Here is a 25,123-nt window from a genome sequence, read left to right as displayed (position 1 = left end):
TCATGTGTCGTAAAAGTTTTTGACAAAAATCAAAGAATATATTCGTATACATCTTGATCTTTCAGAGACTGGTATTTTGGCTCTACTTCGAACCTGTTCCAGATGCCATTCCGGAAAGAAGAAGAAGAAGAAGTAAGGATTCCAAAAGTAATGTTTACTTCAAGAAAAAACTTTGACAATAATAAGAAAGTATCTCAAAAAAGATATAGAAAAGATAAGGCATTTGTTCATATGAAGGTTTTATTAAGAATAGACACAAAAAATAAACTACTTAAATATATTATTGTGTTTTTAGGAAATATCTTGTATGCTGTTCAAGACATAGTTTGGTTGCAATGTGTTATTTGAATTAATAACACGTTATATGATTGGTATACATTTTATATTGTTAAGCCCAAATTCAATTATAAGATGAAATCCTACAACATTTTTGAAATGTCGACTCAGTTCTCGTATCTTCCCAAGTAGGCATTGCACTTTGGACAGTAATGGGTACGGCCCTGACAAGAGTCGATACAGTATGGTATCCAGACGCACATGAGACCTCTGAAAGAAAAAAAACACTGTAAATATCTGGAACTTAAAAAAGTAGTATACGCGGCAAACATTTGAAAACTTGCACACGAATCAATTGGAAGCAAATATGCCTTATGTACCTAACCTCAAAAAATGGTCACACATGTTGAAGTAGGAAATCAAAGCTCAAAAAAAAGAAGAAGAAGAAGAAATGGAAAAACAAAATTGACAAAAATCTTACCCCAAAATGCATAAGCAGACAGCCCAAAGATGTGTTGCAGTTGTAGGCTCCGTCTTCACGTTTGTAGTTATTTGCTCACGACAATATGGGCACTTAAACGAAGCCGGTTCTGGTCCGAAAGTGATCCTTACAATTTTCTTAACAACTGGAAATAAGAAAATATTGTTAAAAATTCGCGCTGCTACTAATGGATGCGATACCGTTTTCGGAGTGCCCCAAGAATGCGATCTTGGACCTGCCTCATTCTTGATTTGTTCAAATGATTTAGACAAAGACGATAATTTGATATTAGATATAACAGGAATTTATAAATTGTCGTGTGGCTCATCTCCAATGCTCCACATAGATCAAACTGGAAGGACATTTGAAGCACGCGTGAAAGAACACTGAAACAGTTACAGCTACTCACCTCTTACAGATGGACATTAATACAATCATGAATTGAAAACTCCCCTAGGATAATTAATACGTAATAATCAATAATTTATTGACCAGTTTTCACTTGTTTTCACCTGCACTCTAATTGAAACTCTCTTTTTTTACTTTAGATTCCTTGGAAGTAATGAGTCTTCTAACAGGAACTTCTGAACTTTGGCAGGGACTTCTGAACTTTGACAATTGATAACGGCCATCTTGTTGAAGCAACATCTGAAGTTGTCATTCATTCAGTCTGTTTCTAGCATACAACAACAAGTGCAAATGATAAAATAGGTTTATCAAAATGGGTGTTCTGTTCGGGCATCGTACCGCGCGCTTCCCTCAATTTTACGGTCGTTCTAGCGAGAGGACGATTCGCAATGTGGTAGATAGCGTTTATTACCTGTTTTAGTTTGTTTGGTATCCTCGGCCACAGGTGGAGAAGGATTCACATCCGAGTAAGGTGGAGGAAGAGAACACACTTGTGGAGGTTCTTGTGATGCTGGTTCCTGAGATAGAACTTCTTGTGGCGAAGATTCTTGAGGTGGAGACTTTTGTGGTAGAGGCTCTTGAGGTAGCGAATTCTCTGCTTTCATTCTGAAAAATGAATTATTTATATGCAGTGGGGCTACTTTTTCAATGTAGATATACCTATAAGTAAACTTTAAAGCTATAAGAACCCGTGGGTTGGGCTACCTATCGGGCGCGTCCCCAGGTGTCGGATAGGGGAACGGCCAGGGGAATGGAGGTCCTGTCCGGGAAGCCAGTGTGGCCTTACGGACGGGGTCGCCGGACTCCTGGTCAGTGGCAGAAATAAGTAGGGTGGGGGGAACTAAACCTCCCCAGAAGCCTTTGTAAAACATGCCACCGTGGACCAGCCTACCTTAGCTAAGGTGTAAGGAATCGTGCTGACAGCTGAATGGCCGCAGGGTGATATGCGGTCACGAACGATCCCCTTGAGAAACTGGGCGAAACCTCATTGTAATCAGCCTACCTCTGGTAATGCGGGGCTCTGCCAGAGGTGACCAAATCTTCCTTTGCTACTCGTGGAAACACACATGAATGAAACAAACACAAAAACACAAACAACAAAAACAAAAATCAATCCCGAAGCTGGACAGAAGTGCTCTCCCCATTCTAAGGCGATGGTTGAGGATGAACAGAAATGTCCACCCCAATCTACCGTTAGGAATGCGGCGCCGAGGCCAAAAGGAGTGGCAGCAAGTATAAGTGTTCCCTCCTTCTTTCCCACTTCACCTCCAACAGCAAGGGCACTTCCTGCGGTGGGTGCCAAGAGCTCCGCCTTGAATAAAGGCAAGGAACCGGCTGCCCCTGCAGAAAAGCTTCCTCACTTGTGCACCTCCATGGAGGGAACCACAAGAAGGTTGAAGATTCCGCGCAATGACACCACCAAAACACCGCCAAAACCTTCGCGGAGCCCATCGCGAGACAGACTCACTTTGGCACCTCAAGGTTGCCAAAGTGAGTCTGTGTTCGGCGAGTCTTGGTCTACACCTGCCAATATAAAGGAGATGTATGTTAGTGACCTGTACACCTTCCTGGAAAGGACAGGATTGACGATGACCTAGGAGGACAACTCCTCAGGAGGATGTACAATGGGTCACATGTGGTCTAAGTGCTGTGGGTCTAAACTCACCCTCCTTACTCTACAGATACAGATACAGAAGCTATGAGAAATATTAAGTCATTAAATAGAGAATGAGTATTAAACTCTGACCACTGATGGAACGAAAAACTCAATTCGTACTCGTATAAAATAAAACTTACCTCTATTATTTCAACTTTGCGAATCAGCAAATGAATCGATTATGAAAGATTTATATTTTATGATATTACGAGATGCATCTTCCCAAGCGAGAAGCATCCTCACATGATGAAAATAGTGTTCATATGGAAGTTGCCACATAAACAACTTTCCTAAGTTGCTGAAGCATGACTGATGAATAGAATTAAGGTGATGACCGTGGCAAAGACCGTGTGTCATCGGTTTCATCTGACAATAACAAATTCGTCATAGCTCTGCAACTGATTGCCTTCTTTCTAAACAGGTTGCAAAGAAGATTGCTGCAAGCAGCTTCATCGAACCAGAACCTGTCATAGGCATCGCTTTAGGCTTTCTCAAACAAAGATTGAACACCTGGCAAATTTCGATACCGCACGCACATTTTGTTTTATTAAAATTTAAAGATAGGAAGTGCTTATTGAAAGACCCAATATACTTCAGAATTTGGTCAGATAATTCAGATTTCGCAGCTAATTTTATAATCTATGCTTAGATTACATTCATTAACCTCAACAATCAATATTTGACAGGACCCGCTTTATATCAAGATCATTGACAATGGATTCTTTAAATATTGCAAACTCAATCAGTTTAGTCGAAACAGAAATTACAAAGGATAAGTGTGTTTCAATTCTCGCGAGATCCAATAATTCTACTTATCTGATAATTTCATAAAACAGATGTACTCGTAATTGATTGTGTAACATACGATGATAAAATATTTTGCAATATCCTTCAGAAACAATATGTTCGTTAATGAAACTGTATTGTTTTCGATATCTACTTTATCATATAATTTGATAATCCTGCAAAAAATATTTCACGAATTTCAAAGAATATAATAATTGTGAATAATTCGTTTACTGTCGAAAATAAAGATTCAAAATATAAATGAAAATGATATAAACGAACGCATTTTTTATAAAATGTTGAAAATTTCAGATACTCAATCATTGGTAAAAATTATTTTTCTAGAAAAATGCTTTATTGCTCAATGATTTAATAACTTGTAAATATCACTGTAATGAAACAGTTTAAAAAAATCATTTTTGGTACTTTCTTTTCATAGGTATGTTTTAGAAATAAATATGTGCATTTGTTATTTGTTCTTTGAATACTGATTCAAATGGTAAAACAAATTACAAAAACATGTAGTCGTAATTGATGGTAATTTTTATAATTTTGTTGAATATTGAGCAAAAATTCATTTTCTCATCACGAATTGTTTATTGAATGAAAAAATGACAAATGTAGAAAAGTATATTTAAAGACTTTGAAAGAGCAATACTGATAATGAATTTACAAAAAAATTGGTTCCCGAATATCTATATTTACTAGTAATTAATCAATAAATGCGTCTTTCAATAACAAAAGAAAATTGAAAGTGTTATATTTTTAGCAGGGGTTAATTTTTGAGAAAGAAAGCAAACAACTTTCTTTCCCAATAAAAGACATTTTTTTAAAAACGAACTTCTTTCTTAAAATTCATTATTTTTACCCCCGAAAAAATTTTTCTTAGAAAAAAAATTTTGAATATATCATACTTTTTTCTTGAGAGGAAAATGAAATTTCGGCGTTATTAATTTTACGAATACTGTCGAGGAAAACCCGTTTTTATATCAAAATATAACTTTTTGATAAACCCACCAACAATGGAGCTACAAACGCCTTTCCAAAACTATCACGTTTATATTTTAATCATCAGAGTTTATTTTTTCCACAAACTTTCCTCAAAATGGACATCTAACACAAACAGAAAAAAGGCAACGTAACTGACGAAAATTTTACGTTAGTTGATATAATATTTTTTATGATGAATGGAATACTTACTTGGTGCGTATAATACAAACGTTATCTCAGGTTAACTTGCATTCGACTTTCATGAAAGTTTCGCATTAAATAAATAACATTCATTGAAATATGGAGGGAGGTAATCATTTTTCCTTATCAGATTGTTGTCATACACGTTTTTACTGGAAATGCACTTCCGTAATGGAAGAATATTATGTAGATTAAATACTGCGAAATGGAGGGAAACTTTTACATCAAAAATTGTGTGTAATCTTCTGAGTACCTAAGTTGGTCTTTGGGGCTGCATAAAAAAATTTGGAGACTGATAAGAGACATTCTCATGTTTCAACTTTTGGGAAAATCAGCAGTCTCATGTGATTTGCATTAGAAACATAAAAAATTACTTGATAGATTATTTAGGGTCATATAGTCAGGTTACAGATTCAAAGATTCACAGAAAACTGAAAATTGGTACAAATGTTCAAAACTCCGTTATGAATGAAATTTGGAAAGTCTCACATCGATCTCAGCATTGCAAAAATATTATTTAAGGTCTAATTTTGTAATTTTATCATAAGTATAGGCCAGACAAAAACTGTAGATCATTCAAATATCTGAAAAAACATTCTTTTTCTCTCAAGAGTCACCGTTATTTCTTTTAACTCTGCTTCCTCTTCTTCTTGTTATCTTTCTTGTTCTTCTTCTTCCTGTTTTCCCTATTGGTCCTCTTCTTCTTGTTAAACTTCTTGTTTATCTTATATTTTTTTCTGTTCTTTAAAAATGTTTTTATACCATTTGCATTTGTAACTAACGTTACTATAAACTTATTGTATTCATTTGAAAATATCCTTATAGGACGAAACTACAGTTCTCAAGTTCTCAAGCTATATTGTGTCATTTATTTAGTTTTTTTCCGAAGGAATTGCCAATTCATGAATCCAATTAATTTTTTCACCTGAATTGTGACTTCTGAATTCAATTCAACACACCAGTGAATTTGTCCAACTCTGCTCTTCATGGATATTGTCAGTTCAGGACTATTTGATGTTATGTGTGCTCGTTAATCCGACTTCAACATTGCCTCTTGTTTTCGCTTAACTAGTACTGACCGTTCACATTGTTTCTGGAGAAGACCTTTGTTGCTAAAACGGTGATAGCATTCGTCCAATTGAACAACGACGCATTCAGCTACACCAGCATTGTGTTTGTTCGTCTCAACTCTTGTAGCTGAGTTTTTGTCAGAGAGACAAATAAGTTTCTTGACTAAGGAGATGTTGGCGTTATGAAGGTTCTCAGACATCTGTACCGCCCTTTACGGTGTACCCCTACCTGGCTGTGGTGGGATGGATGAAAAGATTGTTCATCTCTTAACGGAGAACATAGAGGCCTCATTCAACAGAGTGTCGGGTCCTTCTATATCGGGAGAGGTCGTCTACAGCATAATCTATAGCTTCCCTAACCAAAGGATTTTCGTGAGTTTCCGCGCTACCAAAAACTCGCCGATTCCTCCACTGAATGGACTGCTGAATGGAAGGCAGCTGCAAATCTCTGCGGATGGCTTCAATTCGCACGCACCACGGAGCATTCACAATCATCCGTAACAACTTATTTTGTAATCTCTCCAGGATGGAGATGTTAGACGGAGACGCTTGTCCCCAGACGCCTGAAGCGTACATGATGACAGGCTTGAACATCGTGTTGTAGATGGTAATTTTGTTTTTCAGACTCATTTTGGGTTTCCTGTTGATTAGAGACTACAGACTAACTATCCGACCCTCGATCTTTGTTTTAACGCACATAATATGCGGGTTCCAGATGAACCTACGGCCTATTGGAAGACCGAGGTACTTTACCCGCGCTTGCCAGTTAATCTCCCTTCCAGAGATCCTCACTTTTCTGGCCGGAGAAGATTTCAATATTCCCATGGTTATCGCCTAAGTCTTGCTCGGGTTCACGCGGATCTTCCAATCGAGGTACCAGCGCTCGAGGTCGTCCACTGCACGTTGCATGTAGACGACGCCGAGCTCCCGACCGATGGAAGATGAGAGGAGAGCCGTATCATCTCAGACCTCGGGAGGTCGCTGGTGTAGAGAGAGTATAACGTGAAAGAGAGCACATCTCCCTGTGGCACTCCAGCGAGGATATATCTGTTGTCAGACAGAGAACCCTCTACTCTAACCTGAAGGGTTCTGTCTTTCAGGAGGACCCAATCCACCGGATCAGGCCACGAGGCAGGTCGAAGGCCTTCGAGATGTCTAACAAAACAATATGCACTTTTTTGTTTGTGTTTAGTTCTCGGATGGTGTTCTCGACCAGCCTTAGAGCCTGTAACTCAGTGGAAAGTTCTCTCCTGAAGCCAAATTGTTCATCAGGCAGAACATTTCGGTCTTCAACTTCTTCGTTGAACCTTTGCAGAACGAGTCTTTCAGCCAGCTTAGCAGCCGACGAGAGTAGACTGATCGGACGATAGTTCTGTGGGAACAGCAGGTTCTGACCCTGTTTTGGGACCAACGAACTGTTCATTATAGCATTGTGTTTGTAATATAAAATCCGTACACCAAAATAATAAAACATCCTAAACTTTTGATGTATATATATATTTAAAAAATAGACAAAATATATGAACATTTACAAATAATGTTTACAAATGACACAGACAGTAAGCGAATTATTGCGTAACAGGATAACCCTAGTAAAAATTGTATAAAGTTCATAAACCCTAATGAACAGATTTTAAGTGGATCCAGCTTGAGGCAGGAAACTAAGATGATTATCTTAGCAGGAAACATGAAGGCCCAGTGAAAAATATTTAAGGATTTCAGTCTCGTTCTTTCCACACATCAGTTTTTAGAGGTAGACACAAATAATAATGATATTCATATCTTTTAAGCCAGACTGGAAACATTCTGAAAATATTTCACAAAAATTTTCAAGTTACTTTTTTTAACTGCCCATTCCTAGATGTTTTCTCATTGTTGAAAAAGGGATAATTTGATGTAGTAGCTGGACAGCTCAGTTATCATATTTTCCTAGGAAAGCATTGCAGTTTGGACAGTAGTGTGTTTGACTCTGGCAAGAATCCATGCAGTATGGTACGCAACAGCAAGGCCAGCATCTGGAAATAGATTTGGATTAGTGGAAAAGCTACAGTTCAATTTGGTTTTCACAATCCGGACTGGAATCAAAATGTCGGGTTTGCTTGGGTTGCGGATAGTAACTTTCGCAATACCACTAACCTCCATTCGAAACTGGAGAATCATCATAGAATATGACATAAGTGAGTGATATGACAAATGGATTACAAAGGTTGATGACAGGTAATTTCTTACGTAATGTGTATTTTCAAGGAGGTGTGGATTGAAAGTAAAAACGACCTTCTGGTCATATCAAACGCTCATCAATCCTATAGTTGTCTATACTTAATCCCTACTGAAGCCAAGAATACAAGGCCCATAGATACTCAGAACTGGCATTTCCGTGTACCCTAAAATTTTTAGTACTCACCCTGACCACCAGAAAGCGATGGCAGTACGATGTCAGTATTTAATGTCAGTATCAACAGAATTGGGTAGCTACCCTCAGATACTTCCCCAAAAGGTGGAAGCATGCGGTCGCTGTCATGATCCCAAAACAGAGTCAGAACCTGCTGTTCCCACAGAACTATCAACCGATCAGTCTGCTCTCGTAGGCGGCTAAGCTGGCTGAAAGAGTCGTTCTCCAAAAACTCAACGAAGAAGCTGAGGACTGACGAACAATTCGACTTCAGGAGAGATCACTCCACTGAGCTACAGGCACTGAGACTGGTCGAAAATACCATCGCAGGGCTAAATCATAATCGAAAAGGTCATGTCGTTCTTTCAGACATCTCGTGTATGGCACGAAGGTCTTCTGCAAAAACTAATCGAGTTCGACCTGCCTCGGGGCCTGATCCGGTGGATTGGGTCCTGCTGAAAGACAGAACCCTTCAGGTTAGAGTAGAGGGTTCTCTGTCTGACAACAGATATATCCTCGCTGGAGTGCCACAGGGAGATGTGCTCTCTTTCACGTTATACTCTCTCTACACCAGCGACCTCCCGAGGTCCGAGCATGTGAAGTTGTCTCTCTACGCCGATGATACGGCTCTCCTCTCATCTTCCATTGGTCGGGAGCTCGGCATCGTCTACATGCAACGTGCAGTGGAAGACCTCGAGCGCTGGTACCTCAAATGAAAGATCCGCGTGAACCCGAACAAGACAGGCGATAACCATGGGAAGATTGAAATCTTCTCCGGCCAGAAAAGTGAGGATCTCTGGAAGGGAGATTGACCGGCAAGCGCGGGTAAAGTACCTCGGTCTTCTAATACTCCGTAGGTTCACCTGGAACCCGCACATTATGTGCGTTAAAACAAAGATCGAGGGTCGGATAGCTAGTCTGTATCATCTGATCAACAGGAAACCCAAAATGAGCCTGAAAAACAAAATTACCATCTACAACACGATATTCAAGCCTGTCATCATGTATGCTTCAGGCGTCTGGGGACAAACAGCTCCGTCTAACATCTCCATCCTGGAGAGATTACAAAATAAGTTGAAGATGTGCTCTCTCCCACGCTGTACTCTCTTTACACCAGCGACCTCCCGAGATCCGAGCGTGTCACGATATCCCTCTACGCCGATAACACGGCTCCCCTGTCATCTTCCATGGGTCGAGAGCTCGGTGTCGTCTACATGCAACGTGCATTGGACGACCTCGGGTGCTGGTAGCTCGATTGGAAGATCCAAGTGAACCCGGAAAAGACTAAGGCAATAACCATGGGAAGAACGATACTTCCCCCGGCCAGAAAAGTGAGGATCTTTGAAGGGAGATCGACTGGCAGGCACGGGTGAAGTACCTCGGTCTTCTAATAGACCGTAGGCTCATCTGGAATCCGCACATCACAACCGTGAAGGCAAAGATCGAGGGTCGGATCAAAAGTCTGAACCCTCTGATCAATAGACGATCCAAACTGAGCCTAAGGAACAAAATTACGATCTATAAAACGATGTTCAAACCCGTCATCATGTTTGCTTCCGTGGTTCGTGCGGAATGAAGCCATCCACAGAGATTTGCAGCTGCCTGCCATCAAGCAGTCCATTCAGTCGAGGAATCAGCGAGGTTTCAATTGTGCAGAAACTCACGAAAACCCGAAGCTATTGATTATATTGTAGACGACCCCTCCCGATACAGAAGGCCCCGACACTCTGTCGAATGAAGCCCTCATGTTCCCCGTTAATAGACGAACAATTTTTCATCCAACCCACCCCAGTCAGGTAGGGGTACACCGTGAAGGGAGGTACTGATGTCTAAGGACTGTCATACCGCCACCATCCTTCAGTCATGAACCTATTTGTCCTTCTGACGAAAATCAGCCGGAAGGGTAAGGGAACTAGACTCCAACCTGTCTAAATTTAAGATGGTTGTCGATTGGGTAGCTAACAGTCGCTGACAACTAGTCGGTCGGATAACATTGAAGTCGGGATGCACGCCAAAATTAAATTGAATTAAAAGGGCGACTGGTTTGTTAGCGACTGCTACCCAGTTCTGTTGGTAATCACATTAAATACCGACATGGTACTAGTTTCGCTCTCTGGTGGTCAAGGTAAGTACTAAAAAATTTAGGAAGCACAAAGACGCCAGTTCTAAGCTTTTATGGGCTTTTTGTAAAGAAGGAAGCCAACGTTGAAACAGAATCTTTCTGTTTTCTGAAAGAGCTACCTAGAGGAAGAATTTCGGCAATGTTGCATGAACCAAGACGATGTCATCTACCATTACAAAATCGCCATCCATGGGATCGAAAGAAGACTCAGCACACGTATGAGATTTGTCCTCTATCTTTCACTGCAAGGCAACTATTTTAATTGAAATCAGAGCCCAAAAAAGTATGCTTGATGATTTTGATTAATTAATTTTTGATGACACTTAAAGAAATGATTAATTTTTCTACTGCTTCTGAGTATACAAGCGACTTCGCTCGAATTTAGACAGCAAAATGATAAGAGCAAAAAAAAGATCCTGAAGTCACTCAGTGAAGTATTAATTAATGGAGTCTGAAGATATGGTTTGTTGTATTGAATAAAAACCCTAATATCAGGTTCGTAAGACACGTATACAAATTTCACAGCAGTCGGACTATTAGTTTGTGGGATAGAAAATTTTGAGTTAGGCAACTTCTGTTAGTTTGAAGGAAATGCATAAAAAGGAATTTGATAAAGCATTGTCTTTTGACCAAGAAAAAAATACTGATGAAGCCAAGGGTTGGCTTGATAAACATTATTCGAACTCTGCACCAGGAAAATTGAGCGTGGAGAAGTGGTTTGTTAAGTTCAAAACAGGTGAAATGAGCACCGAGGACAAAACCATGAAAAATTCCACAAAATCATTTTCGATGACCTCAAAGTGAAGTCGATCGAGATAGCTGAGGCTCTAAAAATTTCAAAGGAACGCGTTAGGCATATTGTGCATGAATATTTAGGTATGAAAAAGCTCTAGTGTTTGGAGCTGTTCCACCATAAAAAACGTTATTTGACAATGGATGAAACATGGCTCCATTTGTTAGATGTATATTCAAATATGTTGTGATCCGACTTTCAGAAATACTTACGCAAAAAGACAAAGTAGCAATGCAAACAGGTGAGTTTTTGTTGTGGCTTCCGTCTGAACAGTCGAAGTTATTTGAGCATGGCAAGAAGGACATACCATAGTAGTGGGTTTGGGCCCCAACATCATTGGCAGTACAGCTTGATGAACTATAACTGAAAGTTGAAAAAAAAATTAATGGGAGTGACAGTGAACGAAGTTCGACGTCATCATGACCAAAATATTCTAGCTTGCCTGGCTTCCGAAGATGTCAACAATCGAAAAGCCAAGGTAGCGGTGAATTGGTGGATTTGAATTCCCCTGAAACCCCGCACAATATCCATGAGAAAATCAATTGAAAGAATGCCTAGTTTAACTTGAGGATATCGTAGACCAACTGGTACAATTAGATTCAAAGGAGTCATTCAAAACACAGAACAACTATGAGATGTCATATGTGAAACAGTTGCCTTATCGCAATATCATTATACTATACTCATAAAAACTCGTATAAACCACTTCAGACCTGTTCTGCAATTATACTCATTTTCAATTCAAATATTGGGAGTAGCTGTGGGACACTTTGGAGTCGGGAGCTGTCATAGTCGTTGGAGGACGTCGAAAAACATAAAAAAGCATTTAGGAACCGCCAAAAAGCGTTTAAGAGATGTTTAAAAGAGTTCAATAACGTCGACGAGATTTTTTGACTCTATTTGACACTTACTAAATGCTTTTTGACGTGTTTCAGACGCTTTTTGACAGTACTCGGTCGCCTTCATAACGGTTTTCAGATGTTTCTCGACAACCGCCAACGACATTGACAGCTGACAGCCCCCCACCCCAATTTAAAGTGTACCAAAGGTCCCCATTACCTACTATTGAGTAGCAAAACAATTTTGGCATTTAATGTAACTTTAAAGTCACGAAGGATCAATTTGATCACCCTTTCCGAAGCATACTTCACCTGTGTTAGATTGAGGCATCTGTTGCTGTGGTGGCTGCTGAAGTAAGGGAGGGTACATGGAATTTCCTGGAGGCGCATTGAAGCCTGGTTGGGGTGGCGAATAAGCTGGCGGATTGCCTTTCTCCATTCTGTAACAAAAATTGGAAATAAATGTATTGGTATTACAAAATGGTAATAAGAATAGAATCGCAACTTCTCAAGAAAAACAATAATTCAAGCCATTTATGTTGGATTTTTATCTCTTTAGATTATAATAATTGGTGATGATATTGGCAAGTTTATCGATAGATCTTCAAATTGAATAGTTTTCAAAAAATGTAATTGGGGCTTGAACCTAGAATGAATGACCTGCTTGCTCCAAGTGGCTATGTCAATTTTATACTTTCCATGAATGTAGGAGGAGTCAAATCCTCAACTGTGTCTCTGTTTGTTATATTTCTACCACATTCGAACGTTTAGGAAAACCCGACATCAGGGCCAGCAGTGAATTTTACTCGGTTTATTTTTGTTTGAAAGTAACATCAGGTTGAAAAGAACAAAGTCGAATGGAAGCTGAAGTACCAGACGTGTCTGCTATTACACCAGACATCATCAGAGGTATATGCGTTAACCGCGAAGGATCAGCAACGACTGACTGACGAGCTCCATGTTCACTCGTATTTATGATTTCAGAGGTTGATGGAGGTGATAAGAGGATAGTGGTGTGAACGATGATGGGGATGGTGGTGACGGTGATAATGGAAATGGTGGTGAGGGCGGTGATGTAAATTGTGGTAAAAGCGATGTCGGATCAGCAACGACTGGCTGACGAGCTCCGTGTTCACTCGTATTTATGAGAGGTTGATGGAGGTGATGAGAGGATAGTGGTGGGATGGGGATGGGATGAGGGATGGGGATGGTGGGTAGGGCGATAATGGAAAAGGTGGTGAGGGCGGTGATGTAAATGGTGGTAGGGGCGATGTTGAATCAGCAACGACTGACTGACGAGCTCCGTGTTCACTCGTATGTATGATTTCAGAGGTTGATGGAGGTGATAAGAGGATAGTGGTGGAAGCGATGATGAGGATGATAATGAGGGTGATAATGGAAATGTTGGTGAGGGCGGGGATATAAATGGTGGTAGGGGCGATGTTGAATAAGCAACGACTGACTGACGAGCTCCGTGCTCACTCGTATTTATGATTTCAGAAGTTGATGGAGGTGATGAGAGGATAGTGGTGGGAGCAATGATGGGGATGGTGGTGAGGGCAATGAGGGAAATGTATCACAAGTTATCAATTCTCAAGTTGGACTGATATATTACTCCTAAATTATAACATTTGATAACCTAGAAATATTAGCTAATACGCTCGTTTCAGACAATTGATTCTAGATTAGATTTAACTACAGGAAATAGGGAATATAATCCTCAATACTGTAGCAAACCAGGTAAAAACAAGTCAATTAATTAATGAGTATTACATATTACTTATTCTAGGGACTGGATTAATTACGATTATCTGGTTAGAACAAGTTCGGCAAAGGAGACTCATTTAAATCAATCTGATCGTTCAGGTAAAAGTTTCATGTTTCAGTTGAATGTTTAGCGAAGTTCCACAGCGACAAAGCAGAATTTTGCGTCGATTCATAGCTATGGATGAAACATAGGTCCATCACTTTATACCCGAAGTAAAAGAACAATCAAAACAGTGGATTCAAAAGAGATAAACAGGTCCAAAGAAGGCGAAGATCATTACAACTGCAGGCAAGGTCATGACATCGGTTTTTGGGGTATGCGTGGGTAATTTTCCAACGATGAAGAAGTGGTGTCGGCATTTAATAGCAATTTTGATAAGCAAGACAGCTCTTATTATAAAAAATGGTCTCGAACTTATTGAACGTCCATGGGAAAAGTGTAGAGCTGCAGGGAGATTATGTTGAAAAATAATTGCATTTTTTTCCAACATTTTTGTGTTGGCTTTGTTGGGTTGGGTACTTCTGGAACCACCCTCGTAGAAGATAAAATATAATATTCACTTATTTTATTGTAGTTCATGAACACTACGTTACGTGCTAAGCATAATTTGATTTTGCGTACTTTGACAAGTAAAAGGCGATTTCCAAAGTAAGCCGAACTTCCCATGGAATATATAAAAAAATCGACTTACGAGACGTAAACAATGCCGACAGAAGTTCACAGCAAACTGCTGAGGTTCACGCAAAACACAAATAAATTAATTGAGGTCATGATCAATATATGGGTGTGGGTGCATATATTTTAGGAATCAATAAATAGCTACGTATACGAAGATAATGGATGATAAATGAGCAGACTAAAAGTGAACCATCATATCTGTTTCGTGGATGAACAAGAATAAACTATGTACCGAACGGTTTGGCTGCTCAAGAACAATTTCTCCCAAGTTGCAGTATATTCCTTTCCAAATATCTTTTCTCAGAATAAAACCATGCAAAAATTTTATAATATAATTTTATAATATATAATAATATAAAAATCATATCAAGTTATGGCATGTTTCATAATTACATTAACACATACATTAAAACACAGACAAACAGACCAAATACTATAAAAATTATATTAAGTTATGGCATGTCTCATAATTACATTAACACATACATTAAAATACAGGCGAACAGACAAAATACTCTAAAAATGAGGTAAAGTCATGTCATATCTCATAATCACATTATCACACACATTAAAACACAGACAAACAGACAAAATACTATAAAAATAATCTCAAGTGATGGCATGTCTCATAATTACATTAACGCATACATTAAAACGCAGGCGAACATACAAAATATTCCGAAATTAATTGTTTCGGAAACCTCAATAATGGTTTTTCTCAAATATCTTCTATGTACTACGTTTCATATGTATTGATTTGTATGTGGACGTGTCCTGTATCATGTGCGTGATTACATTATTATTATTATTACTATTATTACTCATGATAATAATAAAAAATCTTTCGACATTATTATTTACATTTGTTGGTTATTTGGAAGTTATTATGAACAAATCAGAGATGTGGGAGAGTGCATAATTCTTATAACAATAACTGCACATTTTTGCTATTTATTGTGTACTGTTGAATAGTAGAAAATATCTACTTTGCATGTTTCTAACAAGCATATTCAAAATCTTTATGACTGTAATATGAGAAAAATAACCTGTGTATGAATCACGATGATGAAATTCAGGCAATTATGATAAACTCTAATCACTGTTTGAGTATTAAAGATAACCATAATTAGCACACGTTACTAACTAACTTTGAATGACTTACTTCTCCCTAACATCAAAATATTTATTTCTCTTCAGTCAATATTTGAAACATTTATCCTCTTATCTCTATCCTATTTACGAGTATTTGATTGGCTGCTTTCTCTTCAAACTACTTGAATCTTCAGGAATGTTTGTATGTGGCGACCTCTTAAAAAATGTGTCTGTCTCATGAACGAGTCATTTTTTTCAACTGAACTTAAGTTTAATTTTAGTACTAAATCGGGAGAACACAAGATCTTTCAATAAAAACCACAGATGTGCAATTAGCTCACTCAGTATAAGATTTTTTAGTTCTGTTTGTACCATTTCAAATACTTTGCAACCCAGAATGTGCTCTTCTGTAAAAGTCTCTTCAGTGAAAGTAGCTAGCTAGTGAAGATGCAAAAAATCGGAAAATTTGAGAGGGTGGGGACCCGAAAAAAGTAACACTCTATAGAATGTGTTTGGTACTTTTTGAAAACCGGCTTACGAACATCGATAACAAAAGGTATTGTACCAAGTTTGAACTTGATACCTTGAGAAACATGCAATGTCTGTAATAAAATCTAAGAATTGAAAGTTCAATATGAAATTCATAATAGTTTTCTTCTCAGAATCACCATAAAACTAGTCACTTGAATATTTTTTATATGGCATAGTCATAGGACATTTTGAAACACCATGTATAGTGGGACTTTTTTTGGCAGAAGCAGCGACAGTTCTCAAAAATGTCATTTGAGTTGTCACAAGTTTGCTAAAAATTGTAGGACATATGAGGACAATGATATAAGGTTGTTTTAATAAAAGTTTTGTCCGTTTTTATGAGTCCACTCTAAACTTTAATGTCTCAGTGAATAATTGCCCGGCATTTGTTTGGAATGATCGACTATTCTTTAGCTACGGAAAATTTTTCTCATACACTGAGCAAACCGACATTTTGAAAAAATAACGTTTATATACTTAGTTCCGATAAGATAATGTGTCGGTTTTATCTTCTTATCAACGTATCAATTCTGGAAAATACTATTTCTCAAGCTTGAAAAACAAACGTGTGCACAGTAATTCAATAGGCTTCCTAGATAACAATTCTGGGAAATTCCTTCACCTCGTTTCCGCAAAAATCAAAATTTGTTTCAAGTTCTCTACTGCATCGTTTTATGTTTCGCTTAACTTCAGTTTTCAATTCACGGTTTTTCTATTTTCAATTGTAGGTATCAATCGAAGTTACTTTTTCATTTTGTCATACTACTATGTTATGTACTATTAATATTTCTATACAATAATATTATATGCCACATGCAAAATAATTGAACAATGTGTAAATTGCTTGTGCAGGATTCAATAACAATCAATAATGCAATAAAATCAAACAAAAATACAAAAACTGATATACTTTTTTGTATTTTTTTTAGTCAATAGTGCTTTGTAAAAGACCACCTCTCAAATACCAGGGTGCTGTTCAAAGAAAGTGGTATTTACAACTTTTACAAACATACGGTCTGAGCGAAGCTCTCTGGCTTACAAAGACAGACTTGTCTGGCCATCAGTGGTGCCAACAGTACCACAGCGTCAGCGCCATGGAGATCCTTCTAGATCTACCTCCTCTCCACATTCTTCTGAAGAGAGAGGCTAGATGAACTGCATACAGACTGTTGGTCTGTTGCACAGCAATTCTGGGAATGACCTCTGACTTTATGCTTCCAACTGTCAACTACGAACTGCCTTATAAAGTAGAGACCGTGAGGCGCTTCAAACTCGCAACGGTCTCGACGCGGCTACAATGAGTTTCCTCCCAGGATAAAGAACCTTCTCCGGGAGAGAAATCGACTCAGACGAGTTTATCAGCGGACTCTCTACCCTGGAGACAAGGCTGCGGCTAGCAGGATGGCCAACCAGGTTAAACAGGCCATCACTGACTGGGGATGACGTGCTCTGGCCGCAGGCTCGAGAAGAGGAAAACCGCTCCCTCCCCTCTTCACGGACAGCGCGGCATCTGCTACTCCCCCGCCAAGAAGGCGTTGGCCTTTGCAGACACAATGAAGAGTCAGTTTCGACTTACCGTTGATCCGGATGATGATATTGACCGTGATATCCGGCTGGAACACCGGGTGTGGCGCATCCTTAGGGAAAATGATGACGACGTGATCCGTCCAGCTTCGGAGGAAGAACTGACGGGGTACATTAGGACCTCCAAACCCAAGAACGCTCCAGGAATTGATTCAATCAACAACAGGTTGCTGAAGTAGCTCCCGGAGAACTACATTAGATACTTGCTGGACATTATCAACAGCTCAATCACTCTCAGATACTTCCCTTGAAGATGGAAGCATGCCGTAGTTGTCATGATTCCGAAACAGGGCCAGAACCCGCTGTTTCCCCAGAATCATCGTCCGATTAGTCTGCTTTGCTCAACGGCCAAGTTGGCTGAACGTGTTGTGCTGCAAAGGCTAACAGAAGAAGTTGAAGACCGAAATGTTTTGCCTGACGAACAATTTGGCTTCAGGAGGGCACACTCCACCGAGCTGCAGGCCCTGAGACTGGTCGAAAATTCCATCTCAGAGCTAAACAACAGGAAAACAGTCCATCTCGTCCTCCTGGATATTTCGAAAGCCTTCGACCGAGTCTGGCACGAAAGCCTGCTACACAAAATGCTCGATTTCGATCTGCCTCGGGGTCTGGTCCGGTGGATTAGGTCCTTTCTGAAAGGCAGAACATTTCAGGTCCGAGTTGAAGAAACCCTGTCTTCCGTCAGGGAAATCGAAGCTGGAGTGCCTCAGGGAGCTGTGCTGTTTCCACTACTGTACATCCTTTACGTGAACGACCTTACGAGGTTCAATCACGTGAAGGTTTCCCTTTACGCCGATGATACGGCTCTCCTCGCTTCTTCCATGGGTCGAGCGTTGGCGGTCGTCTACATGCAACGCGCATTGGACGACCTCAAACGCTGGTACCTTGACTGGAAGATTCGAGTGAATCCAGAAAAAACTTGGGCGATAGACTTGGGGAGACGTAAAGTTTCTCCAGACACAAGGGCCACGATTTCAGGCAGGGAGATCGAATGGCAAACGCGAGTCAAGCACCTAGGTCTTTGGGTAAACCGCCGACTCACCTGGGCAAATCACATTGATTATATCAAGAGCAAAGTGCAGATGAGGATAGCTAAACTCTATCCTCTGGTCAATAGAAATTCAAAACTCAATCTTAAAAATAATATTTTACCATACAACAGGATGTTCAAGCCTGTCATCATGTATGCTTCAGGTGCTTGGGGACAAACCGCCCCCGTCAAACCTCTCCATTTTGGAAAGGTTGCAAAACAAACTTCTCAGGATGCTGGTGAATGCTCCATGTTTCGTGCGGAATGAAGCCATCCGCAGAGATTTGAAGCTGTTAACTATACGGCAGTCCATTCAGTCGAGGAAGGCCCTAACCTAAACATACTAGTTAATACTAAAAAAAGTCCTGACAAATATCTTGACTTTTATTTTTTATTTTATACTACAAGATTAATTATATATGTACTTTTGCGTCATTTTTTCCAATTTTCGTTGTTATTGAGGCACTATATCTTTATATTCCTAAAATTCTCAATTCAAATACATTGAAACTACATCGTAATATTTTGTCTGTCCTCATTGCGACCCTGGTAAAAAAATTAAATTCGCGTGTTTTTTAAAATTAGAACATAACTCAGTTGACATCTACAGTTAAATGTCCGAAAGGTTTGAAAAAATATGACAGACTGACACCGTTGATGTTTGAAACAGTGAAAACTGAGTTACAAACAAAACTGACTTTTATCTTCGCATCAAAGTTCATATAACACGTAACATCATGGTATCTGTTGCGTAGCGAATTCTACGAAATTTATACCTTCTTTGACTCAGCCTACGATATACTCGTGAATGAAAGGGCCTTAGACCTGAGAACCATGTGCGCTGAGTACTACTCGTTATATTTCATTCTACACGCGATGGCGAAACAGATTTTTAAAAAATACGGTGGGTACATTGAATTTCAATTATGGAAAAACGGAGTATGACTAACCTGTGTTGTAATCGCTTGATGTAATTCACCGACTTCCACCGCAGTTCACAAACGACTGAGTTGTTTATTTTCCCTTTCTCCTGACTCTTGATTAGACTTGCATAGAATAAATTCAACCAATAGCTGATGCGCGTATGACTTTGAAACTTGTGACACAAACATATTTCTGGGAACTCATAAAACATACTGATAATCGAAACTGATATCTTGTTCTACACGAAATTATTATTAAACTCTCTATATCAACTATATAGAGGTAGTCGTTACCAAGGCTATTTGTGATGAAAAATCAACCTAAATTTTGATGAATCACTTATTATTATGTCCACTTGAAATATCTACTGGCTTGAGATCAGGTCTGAGTGCTGGCTACTTTGAGTTACTATGTAGCTCTGATGATACCACACGACAAATGAAAGCAGAACACAGATATGACGGAACATACGAATTTACAATTTGTTCACCATAGTAAGAGTCAAGTGAAAAAAACTGAGATGTTTGCAAAACAATAACAAAAATGTAGATAGAGAATGTAGATTACGATGGTTTTTTTCAAGGACAGAACACAAGCACTATAGCACTAGCACTATTGGCACATGAAAATCTATTCGTGATAAAAGTACAGAGCGCCCGACTCACGATCGGAAGACCGTGGTTTCGATTCCCGCCTCGACCAGATATTTTTTTCGAGAGAATTTATCTGGTTGAAGCTGGAATGATTCTGCAACCGTGTGTCAGGAACCTCTATACCCGTCACGCGACTGCGGTAGACTAAGGTATTGAAGACACCATCTTGGCAAGCCATGATGAACCCTTCAGTTTCCGACTTCAGCCCACTCGACCTGAGAAAAGCGAAGGTCAGGCGCTTTGATAAGCCTGATCCCCAATGTTATTGAAGAAGACACCATGCATTGGCTTATCCTTGTGTTTCTGCAGAATCAAAGTGATCTCTGAGGCTTTTATCTGAGCTTTTTGCTGAACTGGTTCCAAATCGGTGACAAAGTTGTGGTCGCCTCGTTCAGTGTCGAAAACTATACCGAGTTCATCAGCTGCTCGGGCAGCTGCCCTAAAAAGAAATGCTCCAATTCCTGCTCTCTCATGGTCACATACCATACAAAGAAGAGTATTCAAACTCCTGACGAATTTACAGGCTGTATCCACTACCATTCTGTCATGTATTTACTCAAAACTCAAAAGTCCACGGCCTCCCTGTTGTCGGGGGAAGTACAACCGTGGAACGGGCGATTTGGGATGCAAACTCCTATAGAGATGCATCATTTTTCGGTCTTTACGTGGAGTTGATACAGCTCCTCCCGAATCCACTTCACTACTCCAAACGGGTAGAGTAAGATTGGAACGGCAAGCATATTTGTTGCAGCGACTTTGTTCTTCCCCGACAGTTCCGATGACCAGATCTGTCGAAGTTTGTGCTGATACTTGCCGCGGAGAGAGTTTTTCACTGCTGTTACCTCTTGTGAGTGGCGTTGTTCCACCCCGAAGTTAGTATACGTCTCTCCGGCATCCAGATGGTGTAAGATGTTTCCATCTACGAGCTGCACATCCTCTCCGTAGTCCCCGCATCGTCCTCTTTTGAGATGGACCATTGCACATTTGTCTATCCCGAATTTCATACCGATAGCTTGCGTGTACTCTTCCACCACCCTCAAGGACTGATGGAGATCCTTCTCTCCAGAGGCATAAAGTTCAAGATCATCCATACAAAACAAATGGGTGACCTTGTGCCTCCGGTTTCCGGGGGTGCCACAGTTATACGCTCGAGTATTTCTGAGCGCAACGGATAATGGCAATAGTGAGATGCAGAATAGAAGGGGACTGAGGGAATCACCCTGAAATACACCCCTTCTGAAAGTGACCCACCCTGTTTGGACTCTTGCTTGACCAGATGTTATGGTGAAGCGAGTTCGCCAAAGTGGTATCAGTTGTTCAATGCATCTCACTATGTTGTCGGGTACCGCAAGGCATCTGAGCAAATGCAAGATGAGCTCATGCGAAATTGTATCAAATGCCTTAAGGTAATCGATCCAGGCCTTAGAGAGGTTACGCTTATATTGTATCGAGTCCTGCGTTACACATCTATCGATGAGCAGGTTCTCTTTACATCCAGCGAGTCCTCTCTTCGACCCTCTCTGCTCATATATCCGTTCGAACACTTGGTCAACTGCGGTGAGTATTCGTTTGTATAAGATGCTTGTGAACAACTTATAACACGAATTCAAGCATGTTATCGGTCTGCAATTCTTAGGAATCGACAAATCTCCGCTTTTGAGGAAAAGAACGGTCCCTCGACAAACCAATCCGGAATCGGCTGCTCTCCGTCCAGCCATGAGTTGGAAACTCTGGCCAGATGGCGGTGGGTGCTTGGTAGTTTTTCCACCAATGAGTGTTCAGCCCATCTGGGCCTGGAGCAGCAAAGTTCTTGGAACCAACAAGGGCCCTTCGAACGTCATCCGGGGTTATCGGGTTCCGCAGTTCATTGAGCTCAGGCTGTCGAAGCTCTCTGTTGAAAGCTTCGAACTGCGCTAGGACTGAAGTGTCTTAGTTGAGTGGCTGCGGGTGATCATAGATATCCTTCCAGAAGGATTCCACCTGATCAGCATTCGGCGGATTATCCACAACACGTGGAGGCTCTTGGATTAAGCGAGAAGGTTTTTTTTCCACCGTGTGTGCGCTGGTCAGGCCCTATCCCCCGAAGCCCCGATACATTCGGGAGGGCGCGCCAGCATTATCAACCAATGACCACTCCCCACACCGTAGGGTAAGTGATCATTGGGGCCGAGAATCATGTGCCCTGAGCAAGCGCACACTATTATTATTATTATCATTATTATTATAGTATGGATGCTTGATTTCTGCGTTTTTCTAAAGATACGAAATCGAATCTGCGTAGTATATTCATATAATCAGATCATCGTTTGCTAAGGAAGGAATTTGACATCCCGTCTTCCGAGCAAGTCCGTCAGTTTAATCTCCCTCTTGAAGATGATCACTTGGTGATCGAAACACGTATCGAGGTGTTGAAAATAACGGTTTGGTGTTTGGGATGAAACTCAGTAACATTCACTAAAGAGAATGATAGATGTTGTTCATTATTTACATGGAAATGAAACGTAGGAAGCTTGTCGAAAAACGAATTGGGGAAATAGCTAAAATTACTTACATGACGATCAACTTATGATTTCGTGATGTTTTGCACTGTTACGTAGCACTGTTTTACAATTCATGAGAGCAACAATCTCGAAGGAAAAATCAAACACGCTTTGAAAAACACAACTTTAACATCTTTAGTGGACGAGTATACGATGATCAATTCGGAAAATGCAGTAAATTAGTTGCCAACAATTAATTTTAGGCAGGTTATAGAATGCTTGCCAAAAATCATCAGTTGAGATGAGATCAAATAGGCGCACTATCAAATAGTTCATAAGGATTTTCAATCTGTCTATGAAGAAAATGAACTTTCCTGAATTCTGTATGGAAAAATTCTGTTGCATTTCGATCCAAGAAAATGACATAATGTAAAAGAGGTTTCCAGAAAGTGTGATTCCAGATCTATTTCATCAAATGACTGTGGGAATCTGTGAAATTAAGTGTGGTTTTGTGTCTCAGCCTTAATTGTTAACGCCATCTATATACTAAAGAAAAAGGTCAATTGTTGTTAATAAATTCAGAGAATAAAGTATCAACAAATAGAGAGCTTTATTAAAAACATAAAAGCAAGTGAAATAATATGATTCTTCGGAAAAAAGTATATTGTTTTCAAGAATTGAAATAATATATTTCCGAACATTTTCTCTTATTTCTTATTCACATATATTGCGAAAGTCTCATTATACATTTCAAAGCATTAGCAACCTGGGTCACGAAAAATTATATAAATAGGCACCCGCAAACTGTGTGAAAAACCCAAAGATTCTGGTTTTCCGCAATGATTAATTACATCGTCCTTCATATCTTGTTTCGTGCAGAGTACAAAGTTCAAGGGAGGCAAAGCTTATCCATAAAATAGCATTAATTTTTCTCTGCATCAAGTAAATAATAGTTAATTTTTAATTCAATGTCATGCAACAATCATTAGACTCAATGATCGATCACTGTTATTCAAAATAGTGAATCGTTACTTACCTGTCATTCAGAACAATTTTGAAGTGAATAATTACAAAACTAAGAACATTGATCAATATTATAGTTGATTTTAAAATACAAACAAATATTTTGTTTAGAAAAAGAGTGTTTGTGGTTCTAGGGTTCTTTTCATCGATTGTGTGAAATACATTATACTTCCGCTATTGAGCGCTAGATGGCAATACTAATAAATCGGTCATCTTTATTCTCTAGATCAATACTTATACTGAGGATATTTTGTATACAGGGTGTTTATTAATCATGAGGCAAAAATTAAAGGGACTATTCCTTGGAATGTTCTAAGGATATTTTGTCCATTGATGATTTTTGATAGGGCGCTTTCTTTCGAAGATATGGAGCGAAAAAATTGCAATAAACGCACCTGAGGAAGGTGTTGCGGTAATATGAACTGTTCCATAACATAGCTGCCTCAGACGCGTTTATGCTGCCAGTATAATCATGCCATCTAAACACGCCTGAAACGTGTTTGCAGTTCTGTGAACTGTTCCATAATATAGCTGCCTCGGACGCGTTTCTACTGCCAGTTCAAACATGCCATATAAACAAGACTGAAAAAGATATTGTACTGTACTGTGATAGCTTCCTTAGACGCGTTTGATATGTCACTACGTCTGGGGAAGCTATTGTATGATGAAACACGTGTTTGGGTTTCGTAAACTGTTCAATAGCATAGCTCCCCAGTCGCGTTTATACTGTCGGTGTAAACACGCTATATAAATACGACTGAGGAAGCTATTCTATAGTGAAACACGTGTTGGGGTTTTGTAAACTATTCCATGACATAGTTTCCTCAGACACGTCTCTGCTGTCAGTATAAACATGATATATAGACGCGACTGAAAAAGCTATTGTACTGTACTGTGATAGCTTCCTTAGACGCGTTTGAACTGTCACTAGAAATGAACACGTCTGGGGAAGCTATTGTATGATGAAACACATGTTTGGGTTTCGTAAACTGTTCAATAGCATAGCTTCCTCTGTCGCTTTTATACTGTAGCTGTAAAAATGCTATATAAATAAGTCTCAGGAAGCTAGAGTATAGCAAAACATGTAGGTATTAAGGTTTCGTGAAATGTTCAATAACATAGCTTCCTCAGTCTCTTTCATACTGTCAGTGTAAACACGACTGAGGAAGCTATTCTATTGTGGAACACGTGTTGGAGTTTTGTAAACTCTTCCATAGCATAGCTTTCTCGGGCACGTTTATGCTGAAAGTATAAACATGTCATATAAACATGACTGAAGAAGCTATCACTGTGCTGTGATAGCTTGCTTAGACACGTTTGAACTGTCACTATAAATGAAAACGAC

General features: G+C 39.6%; 1 protein-coding gene across 3 annotated transcripts; it reads right to left on the bottom strand.

Annotated features, from left to right (window-relative positions):
* Positions 1 to 222: 222 nt before the first annotated feature.
* LOC111511672 (uncharacterized) lies at positions 223 to 23,877 on the bottom strand. 3 transcript variants are annotated; one of them, XM_074171406.1, is made up of 6 exons: positions 23,792 to 23,877; positions 12,328 to 12,455; positions 11,389 to 11,539; positions 1,578 to 1,771; positions 758 to 902; positions 223 to 546 (listed from the first exon to the last, which is right to left on the bottom strand). In XM_074171406.1, exons 2-6 carry the CDS (start codon positions 12,452 to 12,454, stop codon positions 444 to 446), a joined length of 720 nt encoding a protein of 239 aa, XP_074027507.1. In that variant the 5' UTR covers position 12,455; positions 23,792 to 23,877; the 3' UTR covers positions 223 to 443. The 3 variants fall into 3 exon arrangements, with proteins under 3 accessions (XP_074027507.1, XP_074027498.1, XP_074027493.1); XM_074171397.1 differs by lacking the exon at positions 23,792 to 23,877 and adding an exon at positions 22,827 to 22,960; XM_074171392.1 differs by lacking the exon at positions 23,792 to 23,877 and adding an exon at positions 19,649 to 19,848.
* Positions 23,878 to 25,123: the final 1,246 nt, after the last annotated feature.

This window comes from Leptinotarsa decemlineata, unplaced genomic scaffold (genome assembly GCF_025532065.1).
Source record: "Leptinotarsa decemlineata unplaced genomic scaffold, Ldec_3_MD MMD2_P_RNA_scaffold_12, whole genome shotgun sequence".
Classification (NCBI taxonomy): domain Eukaryota; kingdom Metazoa; phylum Arthropoda; class Insecta; order Coleoptera; family Chrysomelidae; genus Leptinotarsa; species Leptinotarsa decemlineata.
The sequence above is the reverse complement of the archived record's forward strand: the minus strand, read 5'-3'. Positions and strand labels throughout refer to the sequence as shown.

Bases quoted from the DNA above. Each gene is read 5' to 3' on its own strand.
- LOC111511672 (XM_074171392.1), bottom strand. From the start codon at position 19,833: ATGTTTTATGAGTTCCCAGAAATATGTTTGTGTCACAAGTTTCAAAGT. The intron at 1,772-11,388 runs GTAAGTATTTCT...TTCATTTTTCAG, and splicing joins TTGCTACTTTGTCTTTTTGC to AATGAAAGCAGAGAATTCGC. The intron at 547-757 runs GTAAGATTTTTG...TTTTTCTTTCAG, and splicing joins GTCTGCTTATGCATTTTGGG to AGGTCTCATGTGCGTCTGGA.